At 38.2% G+C, this 23,984-nt stretch overlaps 1 protein-coding gene across 1 annotated transcript; it reads left to right on the forward strand.

Moving 5' to 3' along the window:
* Nucleotides 1-439: 439 nt before the first annotated feature.
* Nucleotides 440-11,554, forward strand: LOC129719652 (uncharacterized). The gene is made up of 4 exons (XM_055671046.1): nucleotides 440-592; nucleotides 686-1,068; nucleotides 2,166-2,308; nucleotides 11,360-11,554. Exons 1-4 carry the CDS (start codon nucleotides 483-485, stop codon nucleotides 11,552-11,554), a joined length of 831 nt encoding a protein of 276 aa, XP_055527021.1. The 5' UTR covers nucleotides 440-482.
* The last annotated feature ends 12,430 nt before the right edge of the window (nucleotides 11,555-23,984 follow it).

The raw sequence follows: 23,984 nt of genomic DNA on the forward strand, positions 1-23,984 counted from the left end.
TTTTGTTTATGACTTCATTGGTCTAGGTGGTTGGGGGCTGAATTCGAAATCATTATTGTTACTCTTTTGCTGACATTTTTCTATATTTAATCACTAAATCTAAATATTAATCACTAAAACCACCAAATTTTCTAACTTCTCAAAATTATAAACAGCAATCAAACCATGAACATACTGTGGCAAAGAAGAATAAATTTAATTATGGTATTGGATAAAAAAGTCCTTTTTCTTGTCTCGAAAATTGTTATCATTTGCAACTATTGACTAATAAAAGTTATTGCAAACTAGCGTTCCATTGTAAAACTTTGCAAAACGTGGTTTTCATTTTATTGTGTTTACCGTGTTGACCATACAATGTCGATGAGTGTGTCTAAATAAAAATCAGAAGTGAACTCACGACCATCATAGCAACCTATTAAGCCGAAAAAAGTAACAAAAGTCTTGAATCTTTTTCAGCAGAGTACTGAATCAAAAATTTCGAAATGGAAAAGAATGACGATACCAACTCATCCGCAATCGCTGCTGGAGCAGTGCCTACAACTAGAGCCGATAATGAATTCCCAGCAAAACCACAAGCTTTTGGAGAACTACTGTACGATTTTTGTGTAGCCTCTGACATACCTTACGTTACGAAAACGCTAGACGACACTAGTAGTGATGTAGATAGTGATCAGTTTTATTCAAGTTACCACAGAGGATCTAGCGAATGTGATTCCATCCACCAGGAGGATACGGATGATTCCAACGACGAAAATAACTGGCGCAACGACTACCCAGATGAGGACGATGATTTTTTCGGCGAAGGACGACCTGTCGGTGTAGAAAGGGTAACAGAAGCGCTAAATGGCTGGTATTTTGATGAACCGTCAGCAAACTGCAGTGGATTTGCCTATCCACTGAATGATGATGAAGATAACTACAATGAAGAACAGGATGGACTGCATCGAAACGATCGTATTGGAAGAATTTTGACCAAATTTCGGACGTGTTTTTTGAACAATATTGTAGATAGTGGTTCCGCTGCTGAGACTGACTCCGATGATGAACCACCATCTTCTGGCGATGATAGTGGGACTGACAATTTATTATTTCTTTTTGATTAGTTTCTTAAACAGGAGTGATATTTCGTTTATCAATTTGTTATTCATTGTTTTAAAGGAAATTTAATTTAAAGTGTTTTTATTCAAAAAAAGTTCACATTTTATTATAATTTATAATAATAAAAAGTTTTCTTTTAATTACTTGTGGTGATTTTGTTTTTCAATAATTCAAAGCATTTCTCGGTCGTTTATTGCGCTGAAATATTAAATGCAATGATTATCCACTTGTTACCAAACAATTCAAATCAGACTAACTTATCTCACACCATTCAGCTTGCAAGAAAACGTTCACAAGGTATAACTCCATCCAATCAATTCGCACAAAGAAATTCGGGAAAGTCTTTGCGTCACATGAATGAAAAATTACCTAGTGAAATTGGCGCGCGCACTGCATGATAATGAACACATAATTCGCTCCATTCCTAGTGCTCTCATTTTCCTCTCGCGTAAATTGCGCCCACTTATGGAGTGTGTGCCAGCAGTTGGGTGAAATTATGTATGCTGCCGGGTCATAAAGAGCTGTGATAAATATGGCCAATCCGATTTAATCGCTCCGCACCGAACGGGATGAACTTGTTTGCATCGCTCCGGTTGGATAATGCCGTCGGAAAAATGTCCTCCCACTGTGCGACGATTCCCGGTTTTCGCGGATCCCATCCCGCCTGTTGGGAAGTCATCGAGACAAGTCAACCCCATCTCCTAACTGGATGTGTTATGTGTGAAAAATGGTGCTGCCCACATTACAATACCCTTTTCCTTGCGCTGCTGTCGCTTGAATGGGATCCACTCATACGCCTGTCGTCCGAGACAAGCGAGCGAAGTGCAAATTCTCAAATATCATTCAATTTCCACGCTGCCTGCCATCCTATTCCCCAACCAACGTGTTTATCGATTCTACCCCGCCACGCCACCATTATTTATGATCGCATCATTTGAATGTTGTCTATTCCTGTTGGACTGCGTGAAGTTTACTCAGCAAGTCTGCGAATGTCTGGTTACGACTTGAGTTCCAGTCAAGAAAATCCAACGGAACAGACAAGTTTGTGTCCTCTTGCATCGCGTTAGGCTGGCGTTCGGCATGGCGTAATACGAAACCTGCCCAACATCTTCGCTGGGTCGGTGAATCTCGGCAGGTTCCCGGAAAATATGGGTCACCGAACGTAACGGAACTAGCTGCAAGCGACGGCGATGGGAATCTTTGTCGGAATGTAAGTGGATTTTCGGTCAGAGTCCTTACTAGTTCGATGGTTACTCTCCAGATCGTTCCTCGAACTAGCCTCAAGCAGTCAATTGGTAGAATCGTTTAATTTGCCCAATCATTCTAACACTCAGCGGCTTGTGGATGGAATTTGCATTGGAGCCGCCTCTCGAAGGCTAGTGAACTTCACTGGTTCGGATTTAGCTACAGATGTAGGTACAAGACAACAACGCCGTAACAGATGTTTCTTGTTTCCAAAAAAGAAAAAGCCTAACAAAAACCCTCCTCGAGTATTCATTTCGTAATGATATTTTTCCGCATTTTGTGAACTCTCTTACAGCAGACTTTGTTTTGGTTTTGTTTTGTTTCGATTCACTTGTGTGCTGCACTGCCCTCTCGATGTTTAATCACCAGCATTTCAAAACATAAGCGGCATAGCGAGATAAAGATGTTGAGCTGGGCAAGATTAAAAGATTAATTTGAAATACAGAAAAAATTACCCAAATATTGCAACATTATTTATGTACTCTATAAACGGTCACTTGAAACATATTTCGGAATATTCAGTGTGTGAAGCCAAATAGGGTAGCGAACGACTTCGGCAATGGTTTCCCTCGGCAGGTTTTCTGCAGTAATCCTATTCAGAAACCCTGCCGAAAAAAATCACTGCCGAAGCCGTTCGCTACCCTACGTGCGCAAAGTTTTATTCAAATCAAAAATCATCATTATACCCATCAGGAAACGTTCTAAAGTTCTGAATTTATTTTATGATGTTTTGAATAACTTTTGAACAGAAGCTGAGCGAGAAACTAAAAGAATTTTCTAAAACAATATAAATTCTTTCATTCGCCTAGAAAAAACCTTTCAAAAAGTCTAAAAGTCTTATAGGAAAGTCAATTATATCACCTAATGGTGTTATTCATTCGCACCAATTCGTCTATGAGATTGTTATTAATTTTTGCTGATATGTTAGATACCATACATTTTTATCGAGAGAGACTTTTCAAACGCGGTTTTCAAGTGAGTTGTAAATATGTCATAAATTGTAGAATGTTTCAACTTTTTCCAAGTAAGCTTATAGTTTGGCCATTAATCAGATAAACCAATTCCTTGTTTGCGTTAGGTATGCTCAAGTTAGGTTTTCCAAAATAATCTACAGTACGTTTTGAGAAAGGTCGATTTTGTTTCAAATTTTTAAAAATTGTTCAAATACTCAATAAAGAATACTAAATTCAAAATTCGGCTTAAAAAAACGTTTTAAACTTTGATAGTTCTTTTCTCTAAAAACACAGTATAAATCTATGGGAATCAATCGAAAATGTGAAACTTTAATGAGTAAGTATGCAAGGTTACAGAGTTCGCTTTGTCTTTCAGTTTGAACTCTAGAGTGCTCCTGTTGACTCTCCGTCTAACAAAAATAAATCCCTAATAAAACTTGTGCGAGTAACTAATGAAAATTTTCTCCAGGGAATTGTAATCAGGCGATATTGTTAGGATGGACAGGGGCTCGATAGAGTAGAGCAGTGAGCTTAAAACGGAAAGGTGAAACTTACACACAAGCACGGGTATGAATGATAAGCGTATCATTAGTTCAATAGCGATACTGCCAATAATATGAAGTGTCGAATACACAAAACACCTGGGCAATATCACAATCGCTGGTGCACCCAGAGAAAAAGCCTATTCAATCATTAAAAAAAAAAACAATAACATTGCTCCCAATTCATAACACACACGTACGGACGGATCAGTAGAAGAAATCGGCGTACCGCAAATAGTTTACCGCAGTGCAAGATTTTCGATCTCCTGTCTGTGTGAAAAGCACCGTCACAGGCATGTTTGGTTAATTAGTTGTGCGTACGTTGCACAGTGGTTTAGAACGCGAAAAACGTGATCGTCAGCCTTTTGAGTATAATAATGCCATTTAAACACTAAAAAGTATTCGGCAAAGTTTTTGTTAATCTTGAGAGGCATCTTTTGATGCAAATAAATTTTTGATTAATTCACCTGAAAGTGAGATATTTTTTTTTTATTTACTTATCAAATCGAAACGAAGTCTTCAGCAAAGTTGTAGACAATTTTATGTAGAAAAACTTTGCTGAGGACACTCTTGTTCTACCTCTTGAAAATCGACCACATACAGGTAGTTTTATACACAGACATTCTCAAAGTTTCTAAAAATCGAAAAATACTAAATAACTTTTTTTCATGTGATTTTAGAGGCCTACTATGTTCTAGATATTTTTTCATATTTAAAAATTACATCATTCTGCCGAACATACCTTAAGCAAATTTTCAACTGTTTCTTAGGGTTTAGGACAATTTAGATAAAAAAATGCACTTTTTAAAAATGAAATTTCTCTAAAAGCTACGAAAAGCTGCAAAAACAACAGTCTTCACTCGAAAGATGGGGATTAGTACTAGCTTCCCCAGGTAATTTCACTAGTTTCTCACAGTCTCTTAAAGGCTTGGGCGTGGGTGAAAAGAATTAGTTTTTTTGGTTTTTCGGCGTTTTTCCATGTTTTTTTCTTCTAATATGTTTTGTTTGCTTGCTTGTACTGTGTGAAAAAATAATAGGAGAACTAGAATCATCCCTTGTGAATTACAAATGGCAATTCTTAATGTCGGAAAATTGAACACTCTTTATTTTAAATCACCAATGGCACTTGTTAGCGCCTCAAAATTATTCAATTGGAATAGTTAGTATGCTTCTACCACTCGTCAAAACGATGCTAATAGTGATAAGAAGAGTTATTTTTGAATTATTTTCCTTTTTCAAACTAGAATGGAACTGCATTCCCACGCTGTTTTACAACTTCAAACAAATAATTTTGGTGCGCTAAGAAGTGCCATTGGTGTTGTAACCAAAGCGTCTGTCTATTTTATAGTTCGTATTACCATTTGAATATGATGATTCTCGTATTCTCGATTATTCTGGCAGCATTTCTATTGACTTCAATATCGAGCGATCCTTCCGAGTTCTATCGTTGCATGAAACTCTGTGTTACATCTTACTAAATGGCCCAAACACAGAAGGTATTACAACATTGCTTCAAGCTCGTGTTTGTGGCCTTGAGACAATTGTAATTTGTACCCGGCAGGAGTAATAAAACGATAATTGGCGTGTGAACCATATTCCGGCGGTAGAGGAAAAGTTTCGCCAACCCGAGCGTCTGTTCACCAGCATGGTGTGGCTCAAAACAGCGTCTGATCTTCATGTTAGGAGCAGCTGATCAACGTCCTGGTGGCAGCGTAGGACTCATCGATGGTCCCCCGGCGAGAAAGGCCCAACGAGCCGCCCCGGATAAGAACATGTTACAAACTACGTAAGAGATAATACTGATCGGAACAATCGGCATGGACCTAGGCAACTAGCATGCGACAGGATAACCTACGACGAGCTACATCCACCCAACTTCGAAGTCGTAGCGTGGCAGGAACTTTGTTGGACAGGACAGAAGGTTTAGGAAAGCGGGCACCGGGCGGCTACTTTCTACCAGAGTTGTGGCACCACCAGCGATCTGGGAACTGGCTTCATAGTACTGGGCAAGATGCGCCAACGAGTGATGGGGTGGCAGCCAATCAACGCAAGGATGTGCAAATTGAGGATAAAGGGCCGGTTTTTCAACTACAGCATCATCAACGTGCACTGCCCACATGAAGGAAGACCTAACGATGAGAAGGAAGCATTCTACGCGCAACTGGAACAGGCCTACGATAGTTGGGACGTGAAAATCGTGAAAATCGGGACATGAATGTTGAGTCCTACCAGGCAATGTACAGACCGGTAACTGGACCAGATACTAGATAGCCTGCATGTCGTGTCTAATGATAACGGCCGTAAACATTGCGGCTTTCCGTGGTATGGTAGTCCGAAGTATCTTTTTCCCCCGCGAAGGTATCCACAAATCCACCTGGAGATCACCCGACCAACAAACAGAGGATCGAATCGACGGCAGGTTCTTCTCCAACATCATCAACGTTCGCACTTACCGCAGTGCGAATATAGATTCGAACCACTACCTAGTAGCTGTGTGCGTGCGCTAAAAACTATCGACGGTGTATAGGGGAACAACGGGCAACACAGACAGGGCGAGCAAGATGGACCGTTGCTCATTTCTATATAAACCATTGAAATTAACACAAATCAGTTATGCCAGTTACATACCAACAGGATCCTGGGAGTTTCGAGATATTATGTGGATTGAAACAATAGTTAGTTATTTGAGAAATAATCAAAATAAGCTCACCCGCAACAGCAAAGCAATGTGATGTAGTTTTGGCCGTGTCGAATTTAAGCTTCTGCTTCGGTAAAACTTCAGAAAAGTATAGTTTTCAATGACATTGGAATAATTGAACATATTTGAGACACGTGGGTGAAGATAGTTTAGTGAAAATATTGTTTTTTTGGAAATCAAATCGATCCAAAAAAATGTTTGCCTCTTGGGCAAGACGGTCAGATGTTGTGTTAGCAAAATGGGCAGTCTGAGAAAACGACAGCATTTTTCAGCATTCTTAGCATGCGATATGAGACCTAAAGTCATTAACACTCATTTGAAACAAAAATCATCATTAAAAACATTGTTATACGCTGTAGATACACTACATGTAAATGATGTGAATGATTCCATCAGCGCAGCCGACGGTAAGCTTCAAACACGTGCTTTTTTGCGCAGCGCGTCGTCCCGTATAGATAAGAAATTTGCTACAGTCTTTCATAGGTCGGTCTTACCAGCACAGCCGGTCCGTTTCATATGCACGTTGTGAAATAGTGGTTTTTCGAGACTGTTTTTATTTTAGTGAAAACTAATATAAAATCACTCTAAAACGGAAAAGTTTGCATTATTTTATGAAAAGCACTAGTCAATGTCGAATATTATGAATATCGTTGGTTGAAATGTTGTGTTTTGAGCAGAATAATGAATGATTTCCTTAGGGTGACCGTCTTGCCCGTTGTTCCCCTAACACCCGCCGAAGTCGAACACCACGACCAAATATCGATCAACTGCGGGACGCCGAAGTTGCACAGGAATACGCGCAGCAGCTGGAGGCAGCGCTACCCACTGAAGAGCAGTTCGGCGCAGCTACTCTTGAAGATGGCTGGAGGAGCATCCAATCCGCCATATGTAGCACTGCTGTAGCGCTATTAGGTACAAGGGCTCCGAATCATAGAAATGACTGGTTTGGCGAATGTGAATAGTTAGTCGAGAAGAAGGACGCAGCACGGGCGAGAATGCTGCAACACCGTACGAGAGCGTACGTGGAACGATACAGACAGGCACGAAACAGCCGAAACTCAGTCCTCCGAAGGAAGAAGCGCCAGCAAGAGGACCGAGATCGCGTAGCGATGGAAGAGCTGTACCAAGCTAACGACACTCGGAAGTTCTACGAGAACGCTGCCTACAAGGTACTTTTCGGCAGAGTGCCGTCGACTATCACCATTTGCGAAGCAGTTCGTGAGGCACTACCAGGCGGGATTCATGGGTGCCGCGCTACCACGGATCAGATATTCGCGGTTCGGCAGGTTATGCAGAAATGCCGCGAATACAACGTTCCCACACATCATTTGATTATGGATTTTAAATCGGCGTACGACACAATCGATCGAGACCAGCTATGGCAAATTATGAGCGACTACGGATTTTCGGACAAACTAACGCGGTTTGTCAAAGCGATGATGGATCGAGTAGATCGAGGCACTTTCGAGTCTCTTTGAAACCCGAAGAGGTTTAAGGCATGGTGATGGTCTGTCGTGCCTACTGTTCAGAATTACCCTGGAAGGTGTCATTAGAAGAGCGGGGATTAACACGAGTGGCACGATATTCCAAAAGTCGGTTAAACTGTTTGGTTGCGCCGACGATATCGACATTGTGGCTCGGACCTTTGTGAAGATGGCGTATACGTACATCGGACTAAAGACTGAAGCCAAACGGATTGGACTGGTAATCAATGCTTCGAAGACGAAGTACATGAAAAGAAGGGGTTCACGAGAAGACAGTGTTAACCTCCCACCTCGAGTTCAAGTTGGTGGTGATGAAATCGAGGTGGGTTACGGTAACTGCCGACAACGATACCAGCAGATCCGATCGAGTAGAATTCGTCGCCGCACCAAGTTAACCATCTACAAGACGCAGATCAGACCGGTAGTCCTCTACGCGCTCTTGCGGTCATCGAGCGGAGGGTGTTGCGTACCGTCTTCGGTGGACTGCAGATAGAAAACGAGTGTGGCGAAGGCGAATGAACCACGAACTTCAGGAGCTGCTTGGAGAGCCATCTATCGTCCACACCGCTAAGATTGGCAGGTTGCGGTGGGCTGGGCATATTGTAAGGATGTCGGACGACAGTCCGGTAAAGATGATTCTTGAAACCAATCCGCAGGGACAAGACGGAGAGGTGCACAGCGGTAAGGTGGACCGATCAGGTGGAAGATGATCTGTGGACCCTACGCAGACTGCAGCGTTGGCGAACTGCAGCCATGAACCGAGTGGAATGGAGACGGCTCTTACGTATAGCAAAGGCCACACCACGGATTGGGACTGTCTGGTAAGTAAGGAGTAATAAAACAATTCACTTCGAACTAGTGTATCTTGTAAAGGCTTTATTTTAGTTTTAGCTTCTAACGCAGTGTGCTTGGCTAGCTCTCCTGGTGACAGTGAATATGCGGAAGTCATAACTTGGCTGCTTTGCCACTTCTCTTTGGTGCCACTTCACGGTATGACGGTTATACTGTTGACGAAAAACTAAGACACTTGCGTTCAACACTCATCTGTATACCTTATATACCAACAAACAACGTGTAGCGTAGTGCGTCTCCTTTTTGGATTCATTTATTCCGTAGCAGAGCTGCAAGACATCACGGCATGGCGCCTGGCGACCGCCAAGAGCGCTCAATGTATGTGTGACCACTGACCAATAACGGTTACCGAACCATCCCGGACCAACAGCGGAAGATTGTCTAGGGAGGTGAGGGTCGGACACTAGGCCATCGATTCCTCGCAAAACCGACAAGTACTCGTAAGTATCTCCGATGGAGCGAGTAGTGCCACTCCCATCAGCCAAACGCGCTCTGGGGCTGATTTAAGTATAGTCCCAATTATCTGAAGCAGAAGGCGGCCCAGAAGGAGGTCAGGACCAGGAGGACGAATACATCTAAAGAGGTGCAGACTGATGCCCCCTCTCTCGCAGTGGTCTGCTCCAGGGGTGTGTGATTTTTCAGACATCTGCAGATACGGATGCGGATGCGGATATGTGATTACGATTGCAGATGTAGATGCGGATGTCAATTTTCATGCGAATGTTCCGCATTCGCGGATGCGGATATCCGTAGCATCCCTTGCGTTTTATTTGGCTTATTTCACATGACCATGTCCCTCCTCAGTGCAAAAGTTATTTGGGCAGTAAATACACCAAGGAAAATTTTTATACAAAATTTTGTGAAGCGATATTTTATTTATATATATCCAATTATGGCATGGTATGATGCGGATGCGGATGTCGATTTTCATGCGGATGTTCTGCATTTGCGGATGCGGATGCGGATATCCGTAACATCCCTGCTCTACGGGGCAGGTTGCTAAGAGAATTAGGCAACCCCCGTGCAAAACGGCACTCGGTAAAACAAAGAAAAGATTGCTTGTGCTACACCCGCGGGTAAGCTCACCACCTGGTCAAGGTCCGCTGAAAAACCGGCCAAAGTGAAGGCAGTAGGGAACCCTTGGGTTATCGTGGTAGGCAGAAGCATCAAAATGCCCAAAATGGCGAAGTAGCCAAACGATCAAGGAAGGTCTAGAAGGAACGGTGCGGGGGGATACCCTCATAATCAAGACGGACGGGTTGAAGTACTCAGAAGCCTTGAAAAAAATGAGGGGCTAAACCAGCTCAAGAATCTAGGGACGGATGTGCGGAGCATCCGTCTATCTCGCAATGACGAGGTGATACTGAAACTCCGGAAGTACACCACGAAAAAAAAGCTCCCTGAAAGACGGTAGCTGACCAAGTTCTAGGAAAAGATGCCTCTCCAGCCTAAAAATCTGGATGAAGTACCCGACGTTGCACAAGCCCTCAAGGAGAGGTTCGGGGTAGAAGTGGTCACTGTGTCAACCGCCTCCAAAAGGGTCCAGCCCCAGCGAACCTGGCCCTGGAGACAGCCAAACTTAAGGATGACTACTTCTGGCTCGTTGAATGAAGGCATAAGTCCTGAGCCTGTAAGGTTTCCCGACAGGAGCCAATTGTGCAAACGCCAAGCACTTAATGGAGGACCCGCGGTGCCCAGCCGGTAAGCCGGCTGATAAGCCACGGGCCTGAGGATGACATAACTGAACCTGAACCACTGCTACGCGGCCTAGCAGCTGCTGTACCATGCAGCCTCTGAGTCATTGTCGGACATAACCATTGTATCGGACTTATACCGCATCCTTCCCGGAAACGGTAACTGGGTAGTAGGTTTCCGGTTCAGGAGGTCGTGTCAACCTCCAACGAGAATATGCTGCTGCCAAGATGAACCGAGTGTTCTACTGCAGTTGCTACGCTCCGCCTCGTTGGTCTATCGACCACTCAGTTCAGTTCGCTCAGATGGTCGACCTCGTAACCATGAAGCTGACGGGACCGTCGCCGTTGGTGGTGGCGGGTGAAGTCGGGGAAGTCGTTGTACGAACCAAAAGGGTCAGATCTTATTGGAAGTTTTGGCAAAGCTCAACCTGACGTGACGTTCTCCAGCCCAGGACTGATAACGAACTGACAGGGCCTTGTGGCTTTACAAGTCGGTTCGCTATAGTGCAAATCGCTGACCAATTAGTTGCTACACTACCGCGGGCGTGCGACGCCACCATGTCTAGAATCCACCTAGAAATGGAAAGCCACAGGTTTACTGGTGGGTAGACGCGATAGCAAACCTCCGCAGTGCGTGCCACTGTGCAAGACAAAGGGTGCAACGCGTGTAAACCGAGAAATTTAAAATAGATCGCCGTGCAGGCCTGCAAGATCAGCGCTAAAGAGTGCGATTAAGAAGAGCAAGAGAACTTGTTCCGATAGGCTATGCACAAGTGCCAATGCGAATCCTTAGGGTAACTCCTACAAGATCGTAATGACCATGACCAAAGGCGTATTGGTGCCTACAGAGCAAACACCACCAATGTTCTTGGCCTCCGGTGATCCAGTCTTATGCCCGACGTTTCAGTATCTAGTAAACAGACCAGGAATGGTCGGTCAACGTGCCGGGCATCCAATCCGCAAGCTACGACAGCGCTGTCGAGGTTGAGAAGGAGGCAAGGGTTACGAATGAAAAACTTATTGTGATCGCCAACTCCTTAAAGGTGAGTAAGCTACCGGGACTGGATGGAATCCCGAGCCAGCCCATCGAGATGGCCATCAAAGCGTCCCCAGGCTGTTCCGGGTAAACATGAAAATAAGGTAGAAGCGACAGAAACTGACCCTACTGCCGAAGACTGGGAAACCACCAGGGTCCCCTGGCATACAAACTGTCGGTAAGATGCTAGAGAGGACTATCTTCAACAGGCTGGTAAAGTACACAGAAGGGGTAAACGGTCTGGCTAGTAACAATTTCGGCTTCCGGAAAGATAGGTCCGCGCTGGATGCTGTTCTCTCCGTCACCAAGACGGCGGAGGTGACAGTCCAGCGCAACCGACCTGAGGCGAAGAATGCGTTCAATAGCGCCAGCTGTTGCACAAGATTTTAAAAAATTACTCCTGAAGTCGAGTACTAGTTTACAACACGGATGAACGTCAGAAGTGCGAATTACCGCAGGAGTACTGCACGGTATTGTGGAATGTTCCGTGAGACGGAGTGTTGAAGCTAAAGTCCCCTAATGATGTGATCGTCGGCTTTGCGCTTGAGGTCTACGGCCAGCCGATCGGCGAGGTAGAAATGACGGCTTGCACACTGCATACGCAATGTCGAGGTCTGGATGCACTCCAAGAAACTGGAGTTAGCGCACCATAAGACGGAAGCCACGGTTGTGAATAACCGTAGATTAAAGCAACAGGACAGTGTAGCTACAACGTGTATGGCGGGTCAACCACCAACACACCCCTGGTAGTTAACTGTCAGTCTCCATTTGGTTAGCTATGGGTTGGCTATGAGGTGTTAGAATAAAGATGGTGCATGAAGCACAAAAAACCTCTCCCGACTTAATACTTAACCGTCGTTCCGGGAAGATGAAAGCTGGAGACTAGATGGGTTTTAGTGGGTTCGATTACATTCAACCCCACTTTCTGAGTTATCTGTCATTCCGTAGGTATTTAACAAAATCACACGAGTTTTCATAAAAGTAGTAGATTTGTTCAACATTACATCGTTATTTTGTTCAAATTTGCAAGTTACAATGTCTGGTCTAGGCAAAGGAGACGAAATCAAGGGATAGATGAAGTCCCGTTCATTTCGTGCTCCAACTCTCGGCTTGCTGTTTAAAGGAAATTACAAATATATTAAATACCAATATAGTTCACTTACGTGAAATTATGAAGACAAATTGAAAATGACAGACGCGTTAGTCACCTTTTCGACCGCTAGGTGCGCCACTTCTGATTTTGTTCTACACGACATGCGAAATAGAGTAACTTTTGACAATAATATTACCCTAATGGGTACACTGAAAAAATTCACATTTTATTGTGAAGTGAACTCGGCCGAATATTTCATAATAATAAAGTTCACCTATGCATAAGGCAATCCATGGGTGGTGTTCCACGGTTTGTACGTTTGTCGACCTCCGACAATATTTTGAGTTGTAAAATGGCGACTTCCGGTGACTGGGAAACTGCCGAAAATGACCAAATACCACCTAATTTGGGTGTTTTTTTAACCAGAATGACGCTCAGAGGCCAGAAATTGTCTCGAAATGCCAGTTTGAAATCCAAGATGGCGACTTCCGGTTTTTGAAAAATCAGACAAAATTTTGAATTGTAAGATGGCGACTTCCAGTGATTGGAAAAAAGAGGAAAATGACCAAATACCACCAATATGGATGTTTCTTTAACTAGAATGACGCTCAGAGGTCAGAAATTGTCTCTGAATACCATTTTGAAATCCAAGATGGCGACTTCCGGTTTCAGAGAAACAGCGAGAAATGACCAAATACCATCCAATATGGGTATTTCCGAAATCTGAAACTACAAATCGACCTCAGACAACATTTTGAGCAGTAAAATGGCGACTTTTGGTGACTGGAAAACTGCCGAAAATGACCCAAATACAACCAAATGTGGGTGTTTCTTTAACCAGAATGATGCTCAGAGGCCAGAAATTGTCTCCAAATGCCATTTTTAAATCCAATATGGCGACTTCCGGTTCCTAAACAACAGTTGCAAAAGACCAAATAACACTCATTATGGGTATTTCCGGGATTGTTATGATGCACTGAAGCTACAAATCGACCTCAGATAACATTATGAATTGTAAAATGACGACTTCCGATGAATGGGAAACTGCCGAAAATAACCAAATAAATTGGTATTTCTTCAACCGGCCGATTTCCATCCAATATAAGATGTTTCGATACCAGAATGATACACAGGAGCTAGAATCGACCACAGACAACATTTTGAATTCTAAGATGGTGACTTCCGGTTTCTGTAGAACAGCCGAAAATGACTAAATAACACCTATTATTGGTGTTTCTTTAACCAGAATGACGCTCAGGGGCCAGAAATTGTCTCCAAAAACAATAGCCTAAAGGGACCAAATACCACCCAATATGAGTGTTTCTGTAACCAGAATGATGCATGGAGCTAAAAATTGACCTCAGACACCATTTTGAACTGTAAGATGGCAACTTCTGGGAAACAGCCGAAAACTACTGCATATGAATATTTCCGTAATCGAAATAATGTAAAGAAGCCAAGCATTGACCCTGGACACCATATTGAATTCGAAGATGACCACTTTCAGTTTCTGGAAAACAACGAAAATAACTGAATACCACCCAATATGAGTGTTTTCGGAATAGAGGTGATGTACTAAAGGCAAAAGTCGAGGATGTTGTCATTCCGATAAAACCAATAATTTCGAACGATATAAACAAATCGCAAGAAATCAATGAATTTGTAATGTTGAAAATTATTGAATTAAACACAAAAATAGGCGGGACGAAGTTTGCCGGGTCAGCTAGTAAATACATAAATATGCTGATTAAAGCAAAGCTGCAAGTGATGAATACGAAGATTAGAACTCGAGAGCAAAAAATTCGGAGGGATAAAAAAAAACAAAAAATACTTTCAAAACGAAGAAAACTAAACATTAAATAATAGTTTTTGCATAACAGTTGTTATCACTAATTATGTTTGTTTTGTTGAATATCTTTTATATATAACATAATAAAGCTTTTAAACCAATTACAACATGATATGTATCCATACTTAAATTGTTAAATTGATAGAACATTCAAGTGTGATCTAAGCTTAAAGTTGCACAACAACCATATACGACTATTGACAACCATTGTGCGGTTTCTCCTTTTATCTTTTTCACGAGGTAATTGAAATATTCATTTAATTGTACACTTCGTGGCCTGATTATTGAGCTTGAGCTTGACGGCCGCACATTTCGTAGTTGCTTCCCGTGATGGATCTGAGCTAGTGAAGTTACACAGGGAACCACGTATATAGCAACTTGGGATTAGTTTACCATTTACACGTCGTGGCCTGATTATTTGAATATTTCTTCTTCGTGCCTCGATAAGCTACATCTATTATATTATCAATATTTAACTCCCGGAATGGCGTTAGTTTTACATACAAACAATATACGCACGAAATCTGCAACATATTTTTTTCTGTGAAAGTATGAAATTGAGTCAACTAAATCTAAAATTGAGTAAATTCAGTTTCGTGTGTGAGAATGTCACACGCTCACAGAAATTCAACAACAATGAACAGTGGTACAGTAAGGCAATGTAGGCGGACACGAGTTTTTCGATGCGATTTTGTGGTTTTAGAGTAAAATTTTTTTCTAAGAACTTGTTTCTTATATTTAGTCTATTTTTTATGTGCAAATGAAAATTAGGGTGGTCCTGAAATCGACTAAATGAAAAAACTAACTTTTTATTTGCATAAATAAATGTATACATTCATCGGCACAGTTGTAGATCAACTAATTTTAAGCAACTTTCGGTATTTCTTCACAATATTTATACAATATTTGTTCTATCAAATGATACCAAAAAATATTATTTATGTTTGCCCTAAACGGAGACATCAATATATCAAAAGAGCCTATTTTTAAAATAGAAATAGTGAAAACTTTTCATCTGTATAATATATCGACAATGTTTTTTCGTCAAAATTGGCGTATTTTTTATGAAAGTTACCGAAGAAAACTTTGTTTTTAAATTTGAATTGAAAAAATAGAGCGAAAAGACTGTTTTTGGAAACCAAATTTCATGTCTACAAAAAAGTTTTTTTACAAAGTTACTTAGAATTAGTTGGTCTACAAGTTTGCCAAAGAATGTTTTATTTCGTTGATATTAGGACCACCCTAATTTTCATTCGCACATGAATCGAGGACTATGTATAAGAAACAACTTTTTACAAAAACTATGGCTTTAAACCGCAAACCAAAATCGCAACGAAAAGCCTATGTCCGCCTAAATTGCCTTACTCTACCACTGTGCAATGAGTTTAGTTACCTTTTTCACCACAAGAGGGGGTGTTCCCTGTCTGTCTTCACGGGAATATATGGGAAATTCGACAGTGAACTATATTGTTATTTTAAGATATTTGGAAATTATGTAGGTTGGTGCTGGAGTACCTGTTGATCTGGCTGTAATGGAGTACCTCGAGGGTTGAAAGAGAATTATTGCTAAAATTTACTATTTTACAGCATCAGCATCTTGCGGTCGTATCTTCCTTAACCTATTAAAAAAAAATTATTGACATAGGATAGGCTGTCGTAATTCTACGTTAAAAAACGAATTGAAAAATACTAAGCCTTGTTTTGAACGCCGAATACTATACAATTTCAGAACTGCGATGTTATACAGAGGCCAGAAACCAACCCCAGACGCCGGTTACTGGCCTAAAATTGCACTACCCAATATGGGTATTTCCAAAATCAGAATGATACCCGGAATTCGGTGATCGACTCCAGAAGCTATTTTGAAATTTTGACTTCCGATTATTGGAAACTAGCCTAAAATGGGCGATCCCAGATGTCATTTGGATTCTTTAAGGGCCGCGGTGTCGAGACGAAGTAGTTATTAAGTAATTTTTGAGGGGCTTCTTACAGATCTTACCTCCATGCAAGCCAATTAAAAGAATAAGTGTTGTTTTAAGAGCTACCCGAAACTTTGATAAGTAAAAATTAGCGATTGGTTTACTCTCGGAATTAAATTGAATTAGTTGAAAATTAAAAATTTTCATCGAGCAGAATTTAATTCCACCCAATCTGTTTTTTACAACCGTGTTCCAGCAACTTCCAACTATATCTGGCGAACATAGACATACATGTCAGGAAACGGCAGTCCCGTTCACTGGTGTCGGAGCTGCAGGCAATGACGCAGCGACAGCAACTGAATAATATGGTCTAGTCGATTTTCCCCGCAATTCACGACGTAGCGATGGTCTCACCCTGGATTGCAACGACTGGCAGGGCACTTCATATTTCCTTCCCCCACAAAGGAAGTGAGCACCGAGGTGAAGTACATTTCACCCACCAAGTTCCACAATAAATGTACATTTTTTACCGCAAACGTTATTGCATAGAATACATTGACAGAAACAGGCTGCCGTAATTCTACTTTAACCTTGCGGCCGTGTCTCATACACAACCTTTTCTACTTTTTTATTTTTGTTGTGGACGTTGGAGCAAGCCCTTAGTTTATTATTTATTTTATTTATTTATATGTATTTATTTAACTTTTTCAGAAAATTATTTTCCCTCTTCTCACGATAAAAAAGTTTTTTTATTATCATTTGAAGAAATTCGCAATTGAATATAGAAAAACGATGGTTCTCATCCGTATTTTAAATGTTGCTACTTTTAAATGTTGCTACTTCATCTTAGTGAATTTTTAAAACCATCGAATAAAAAATATTCGATAAGTTTGGGTACTTTCCATAGGTTATCAAACATCACATGTGTCCTTTATAAATGTGCCTAACACTGTTTTTTCTTTATCATTGCAGAAAGAAGCCAACAAAGATTTTCATTCTCACAGATTTTATAATTTCTTATTTTACGTAAGATATTATCGAATCCCTCTCCCCATCTTGGTAAGCATTCGTAAACCTTTACCTCACTGGTGGATAACCCAATACTCGTAAAAAGTGAAATCTTTGAATTTTTTTGACTGAGAAACTTTGCTTAAGAAATTTTTTATCATTAACCCCCTCCTCCAAAATAAATTTACCAAATTATCAAACTACCATGATACCATATGTATTGTGCTTTAAAAAATCTGCATGGAAAATTAAGTTCCATTTGCTTGATGAAATCTTGAATCATGCAGAAATTTTTGTTTCATTTGTGTGGGAGCCCTCCTCATTAGAGAGGGGAGGGGTCTCAAACGAGCATAATAACCTTCCTCGGACCTTAAAACCCCTAAATGCAAATTTTCACGCCGATCCGCTGATCCGTTCTTGAATTTAGTATCGACATACAGACAGCGTTGCATCTTTGTTATATAGAAAGATGAATAATTTTTTTTTTCTATCAGTAAACTTTTAGTTTAACAAGAAACATAAAACTTACTTTTGTTACAAACAAACGAAATATTCATGTTCTCATACACATTCAGTGCTTTATTTTAAAAATGCATTTTTCTATAATTTAGACCAGCAATTTTTTATGTAACATTAAATTAGTCTTGTTGTTCTTTTATTTGACAATTTTATTTTTCACCGGCAGCTTCATGAAAAATTAAAACCAATCCCCTTTCAACAAATTAGAAATAAAAAATGATAAAATTATGTTAAATCCTACACGCACTGATACTGAATTCAGTTACTCAACATCCAATTACCTTCCGTAATTTGGACAAATTGCTCACTGCACGGTTCCACTGTCCGCGCGCGCTTGGATGCTTCAACAGATCGTCCAAATATTCAAGAGGTTTCCATAATATTTCACCGCACCACCTGACTGAATGCGGGTTGTCCGCTTCGGCCAGCAGCAGCAGCAGCACCACCACCACCAGAAAGCATATTTTAATTACATCAGCTACAAACATCTGAAGTTGCTGCAGCGAAGGTAAACCGCGTGCGTCCCGTGGCTGACTCCAGACCAGCAAGTGGTGGATTTCGCACCGGCTGGAGTTACATGCATGCGCCCAAACGGGTGATCGTCGTCCCGGTAAGCCGGTGTCAGTGTAAAAGCTAATATTCGAGCTTCGTATTCGGAAGAAGAGAGCCCATTAGTTTCGTCGTTAAACAGCAGCAGCTCGAACCGATTGGCTGTATTAGGAGCTTCTTTTTGTAAAATTACAGTCGGTGGCCGCTCTCCACTGGACAAGTGCGTAGCGGTAAATTAGCGAAAAAAATACACTTCGTCCGTTCGGGCTACTTTTGCTGGAGTTAATTTCGCTCCCCTGGAAGGTGCGATCGAGAAGCTCTTGCTAATCTCGATGGTTAGTATAGGAATCGTGACTGGGAGTACGATGCTTGGAGAGCTCTTCTTACGTGAGCTGGAATAGACGGGTTAAAATTATCCTAATTGAAGACAAATTAGTTGATTGGATAGTAATCTTACCGGAACTTGCTAATTAATCATTAGCTGAGAACACTTTGAAAGTGCGTATGGGTTTTAATCTATTAGATCCGATATCCCTCTTTAGGGAGTGTTTCGCGCGAAATAGGGATTCTTACATGTTTAGAGATAAATACAAAGACACTGTTTAGCATTGTTTTCAAGAAGAGTAACATTTTGGCTCAAGCGAATGTTAACATTGTTCATACTAATCAAGTTGTGTGTAGAGCGAAAATCAATAAATTTCTGAAAGCTTAACTTTAACATGCACTCCGCTACGCCTTCTATTAAAAACACAAGTGAATTCGCAATTTCGCCTGCTCAGCTCTCGCATATAATTTGCCAACTTTCTCGATCGTTAAAATGCTGCGTGTCATCCTCAGCAAAACACGTTTCAAATAAAAGCTTGGACCGCCCATCGAATCGACTAACGATTTAAATTTGTTCAATGAAATTATCATTAATCATAACTATCACAATTTAAATTCGATCGTACGTTATAAGGATGCACCGTTATTAGTTATTGTATATATTTTAAATGAAGTGAGTTGACTGCTGTGATTTCATTCAACAAAAAATTTGTAGCTGATTGTGAGTTAGGAGAATAAATTCGGAAAAGTATAATAATTCACCTGTTTGATAATTTAGATCTATTTTTAGTAACTTCAATTATAGTAACTCTCTTTTTTGTTCAATTTACTCTCTTTCTCGCTATCTCTCCCCTCTCATCAGTAAAGTTCATGCTACGGTCACTCGCTGACTGCTCGAAGGTGGAACGGAGACGGGGGCGTTATCGGTCTTCCCCGATCGCCGCGTGCTGCACTTCGAGAGCAGCGCTGATGAAACGTAAACACCTGACGCGATCGCGAGTACACCGTCAGCGGATGATCGCGACTCGGATGGCTGAAGATCCGAATCCGTACACAGTCCGAAAGCGACCGGCTAAGCTTAATCAGGTGTAATTTATGGACTGATCTTCTTTCCGATCGTTGATTGGGGTTTTCAATGTCTTTTCATTAGGCGGTGCCCCGGCGGCTGTACTAACCTAACAGCATGTGCTGCACGTACGCTTTGAACTTTTCTGCGCTTCGTTTGTCACAGATCCGGGCTGTCACGGCAGTAGAGGCAATAGAGGCAAAAAAGATCGATGCCAATCTTATGCGATCTCGCTACCGCTGCCTGGCAGAATCGATATGTGTAACTACGGGGCCAGCACGGACAGGTTCGTCGCTTCCGAAGGCGTTCAACTTTTCCGATTGCGACGCGAAAATTGCTCATTGATTGGATCTGGAATAAGACTCGGTGAAACGGGATTTTCCCTTCGGATCGCATCGATTGTGATGCTCCTCATTCCTAGTTTTGTAAGTGGAACATTGGCTGATTGACGGGTGCACCGAAATACAAAGAGGTTCACTGCGAAACGAGCACCTGAGCGTGATAGTGGTATAATTACTGCGAACATCTTACTTATTATTGAGTGCACGGTAGGTAAACAGAAATTAGCACAATTTTTGGATTTCCATCTAAGCTCTGCCTGTGTCTTTCCAAATAAAACCTAAGTTATTTATTGTTATGTATTTTAAATTTTTCATGACCCAAGACTTTTGGACTCTTAAAATTTCAATTGTTTGACTTCACGACTTTCACACTCTTTAACGTTTGAATTTTGGCTCGTCGACTTTTTCTTTGTTCTAATTTTTGCATTTAGGTTTTTAGAGTTTTTATTTTTAGATTTTTCAACTATTCAGTTTTTTTTACTTTTGACTATTCACTTTTTACATTCTGACGGTTTTAACTTTTTTGCTTTAGTATTAATTTATTACCTTTGGAAACATCCATAAATGACGTAGTTTTTTTAAGGTTTTGTAGACACACCCCTCCCCCATCGTAGCACTTCGTCACAAAGTCAGACCCCACTCTAGATAATTAAGTAGCTTTTTACCACCCCCTCCTTGCCATTTTTACGCAAATTTTTTTTATCAAAAACATATCTTGTATCATAAATGAACAAGAAAAGACAAGAAAGTAATAAAAATTACCCTAAACAGACAAAACAGTGACAAAAGAGATCAATTAGAAAAAGCCATTTTTTTTTCTTAGTTTCATATTTGCTACGTTGGTTTGACACCCCCCTCCTCGTCACATTTCGTCACAAAACTGCAACCCCCTCCTTCCCCCTCGAATGCTACGTCATTTATGGATGTTCCCGATCAAGTTTTAATTTATTAAGTTATTTATGTTTCCCTTAAATTTTTCCAGGTTTGCAATATTTTCTCCTAATAAACTTATTAAATTTTATCTATTTCAACTCTTTTGTTTATAAATCTTTACACATACAAAATTTTAATATTTAATATCTTTAAATTTCTATATTTTATTGTTTTCTTTTCTCAACGTTTTAATGTTTACCGTTATCTTCAACTTGTTGTTTTTCTTAAATTTTCGTTTTTGTTTTATTCTAATTTCTGAAGTTTTTAAATAATTATTTAAATATAGTTTTTTTTTAAATTTTGTAAGCTTCTTTTTGATCTTATGAACTTTTCGAATTGTTGATTTTAAAATTTTGTCTGTTAACTCCTCCAGCTTTCAACTCTTTAGTACTTTACTTTTCAATTCTTTCTTCAGTTTTTATGTTTTAAACTTTTTAATGATTAGTCTTTTTCATTAGCTAACTTTTTAATTTTGTAATTTTTTAATACTCTGATTTTTAATTTTTAAATTTTTAACCTTTTAACTTTTTAAGTTTTTAACTTGTAAACTCTATATCTTATAACTATTCGAGTTTTTCAACTTTTTTTTTTCCTTTTTGCAGCTTTCACTTTTTTAACACTTTTTAACTTATTGATTTTTTAACTTTTTAATTTTTCACCTTTTCAATTTTTCAACATTTCAACTTTTTTAAATTAAAAAGTTTTAAAGTTTTGAAGTTTTGAAGTTTTTAAGTTTCGAAGTTTTGAAATTTTTAACTTTTTAAATTTGGAAATTTTTTACTTTTTAACTGTTTTAACTGTTTTAACTGTTTTAACTTTTTAACTTTTTAACTTTTTAACTTTTTAACTTTTTAACTTTTTAACTTTTTAACTTTTTAACTTTTTAACTTTTTAACTTTTTAACTTTTTAACTTTTTAACTTTTTAACTTTTTAACTTTTTAACTTTTTAACTTTTTAACTTTTTAACTTTTTAACTTTTTAACTTTTTAACTTTTTAACTTTTTAACTTTTTAACTTTTTAACTTTTTAACTTTTTAACTTTTAAACTTTTAAACTTTTTAACTTTTAAACTTTTAAACTTTTTAACTTTTTAACTTTTTAACTTTTTAACTTTTTAACTTTTTAACTTTTTAACTTTTTAACTTTTTAACTTTTTAACTTTTAACTTTTTAACCTTTTAACTTTTTAACTTTTTAACTTATTAACTTTTTAACTTTTTAACTTTTTAACTTTTTAACTTTTTAACTTTTTAACTTTTTAACTTTTTAACTTTTTAACTTTTTAACTTTTTAACTTTTTAAATTTTTAACTTTTTAACTTTTTAACTTTTTAACTTTTTAGCTTTTTATCTTTTTAACTTTTTAACTTTTTACGTTTTAACTTTTTAACTTTTAACTTTTTAACAATTTAACTTTTCAACTTTTTAACATTTTAACTTTTTAACTTTTTAACTTTTTAACTTTTTAACTTCTCAACTTTTTAACTTTTTAACTTTTTAACTTTTTAACTTTTTAACTTTTTAACTTTTTAACTTTTTAACTTTTTAACTTTTTAACTTTTTAACTTTTTAACTTTTTAACTTTTTAACTTTTTAACTTTTTACCTTTTTAACTTTTTAACTTTTTAACTTTTTAACTTTTTAACTTTTTAACTTTTTAACTTTTTAACTTTTTAACATTTTAACATTTTAACTTTTTAACTTTTTAACTTTTTAACTTTTTAACTTTTTAACTTTTTAACTTTTTGACTTTTTAACATTTTAACTTTTTAACTTTTTAACTTTTCAACTTTTTAACTTTTTAACTTTTTAGCTCTTTATCTTTTTAACTTATTTAACTTTTTAACTTTTTAACTTTTTAATTTTTTTAACTTTTTAACTTTTCAACTTTCTAACTTTTTAACTTTTTAACTTTTTAATTTTTTAACTTTTCAACTTTTTAACTTTTTAACTTTTTAACTTTTTAACTTTTTAACTTTTTAACTTTTTAACTTTTTAACTTCTCAACTTTTTAACTTTTTAACTTTTTAACTTTCTAACTTTTTAACTTTTTAACTTTTTAACTTTTTAACTTTTTAACTTTTTAACTTTTTAACTTTTTAACTTTTTAACTTTTTACCTTTTTAACTTTTTAACTTTTTAACTTTTTAACTTTTTAACTTTTTAACTTTTTAACTTTTTAACTTTTTAACTTTTTAACATTTTAACATTTTAACTTTTTAACTTTTTTAACTTTTTAACTTTTTAACTTTTTAACTTTTTAACTTTTTAACTTTTTAACTTTTTAACTTTTTAACTTTTTAACTTTTTAACTTTTTAACTTTTTAACTTTTTAACTTTTTAACTTTTTAACTTTTTAACTTTTTAACTTTTTATTTTAACTTTTTAACTTTTTAACTTTTTAACTTTTTAACATTTTAACTTTTTAACTTATTTTTAACTTTTTAACTTTTTAACTTTTTAACTTTTTAACTTTTTAACTTTTAACTTTTAACTTTTTAACTTTTTAACTTTTAACTTTTTTAACTTTTTAACTTTTTAACTTTTTAACTTTTTAACTTTTTAACTTTTTAACTTTTTAACTTTTTAACTTTTTAACTTTTTAACTTTTAACATTTTTAACTTTAACTTTTAACATTTTAACATTTTAACTTTTAACTTTTTAACTTTTTAACTTTTTAACTTTTTAACTTTTTAACTTTTTAACTTTTTGACTTTTTAACATTTTAACTTTTTAACTTTTTAACTTTTTAACTTTTCAACTTTTTAACTTTTAACTTTT

The sequence above is a fragment of the Wyeomyia smithii genome, chromosome 2 (assembly GCF_029784165.1).
Source record: "Wyeomyia smithii strain HCP4-BCI-WySm-NY-G18 chromosome 2, ASM2978416v1, whole genome shotgun sequence".
In the NCBI taxonomy this organism is placed as follows: domain Eukaryota; kingdom Metazoa; phylum Arthropoda; class Insecta; order Diptera; family Culicidae; genus Wyeomyia; species Wyeomyia smithii.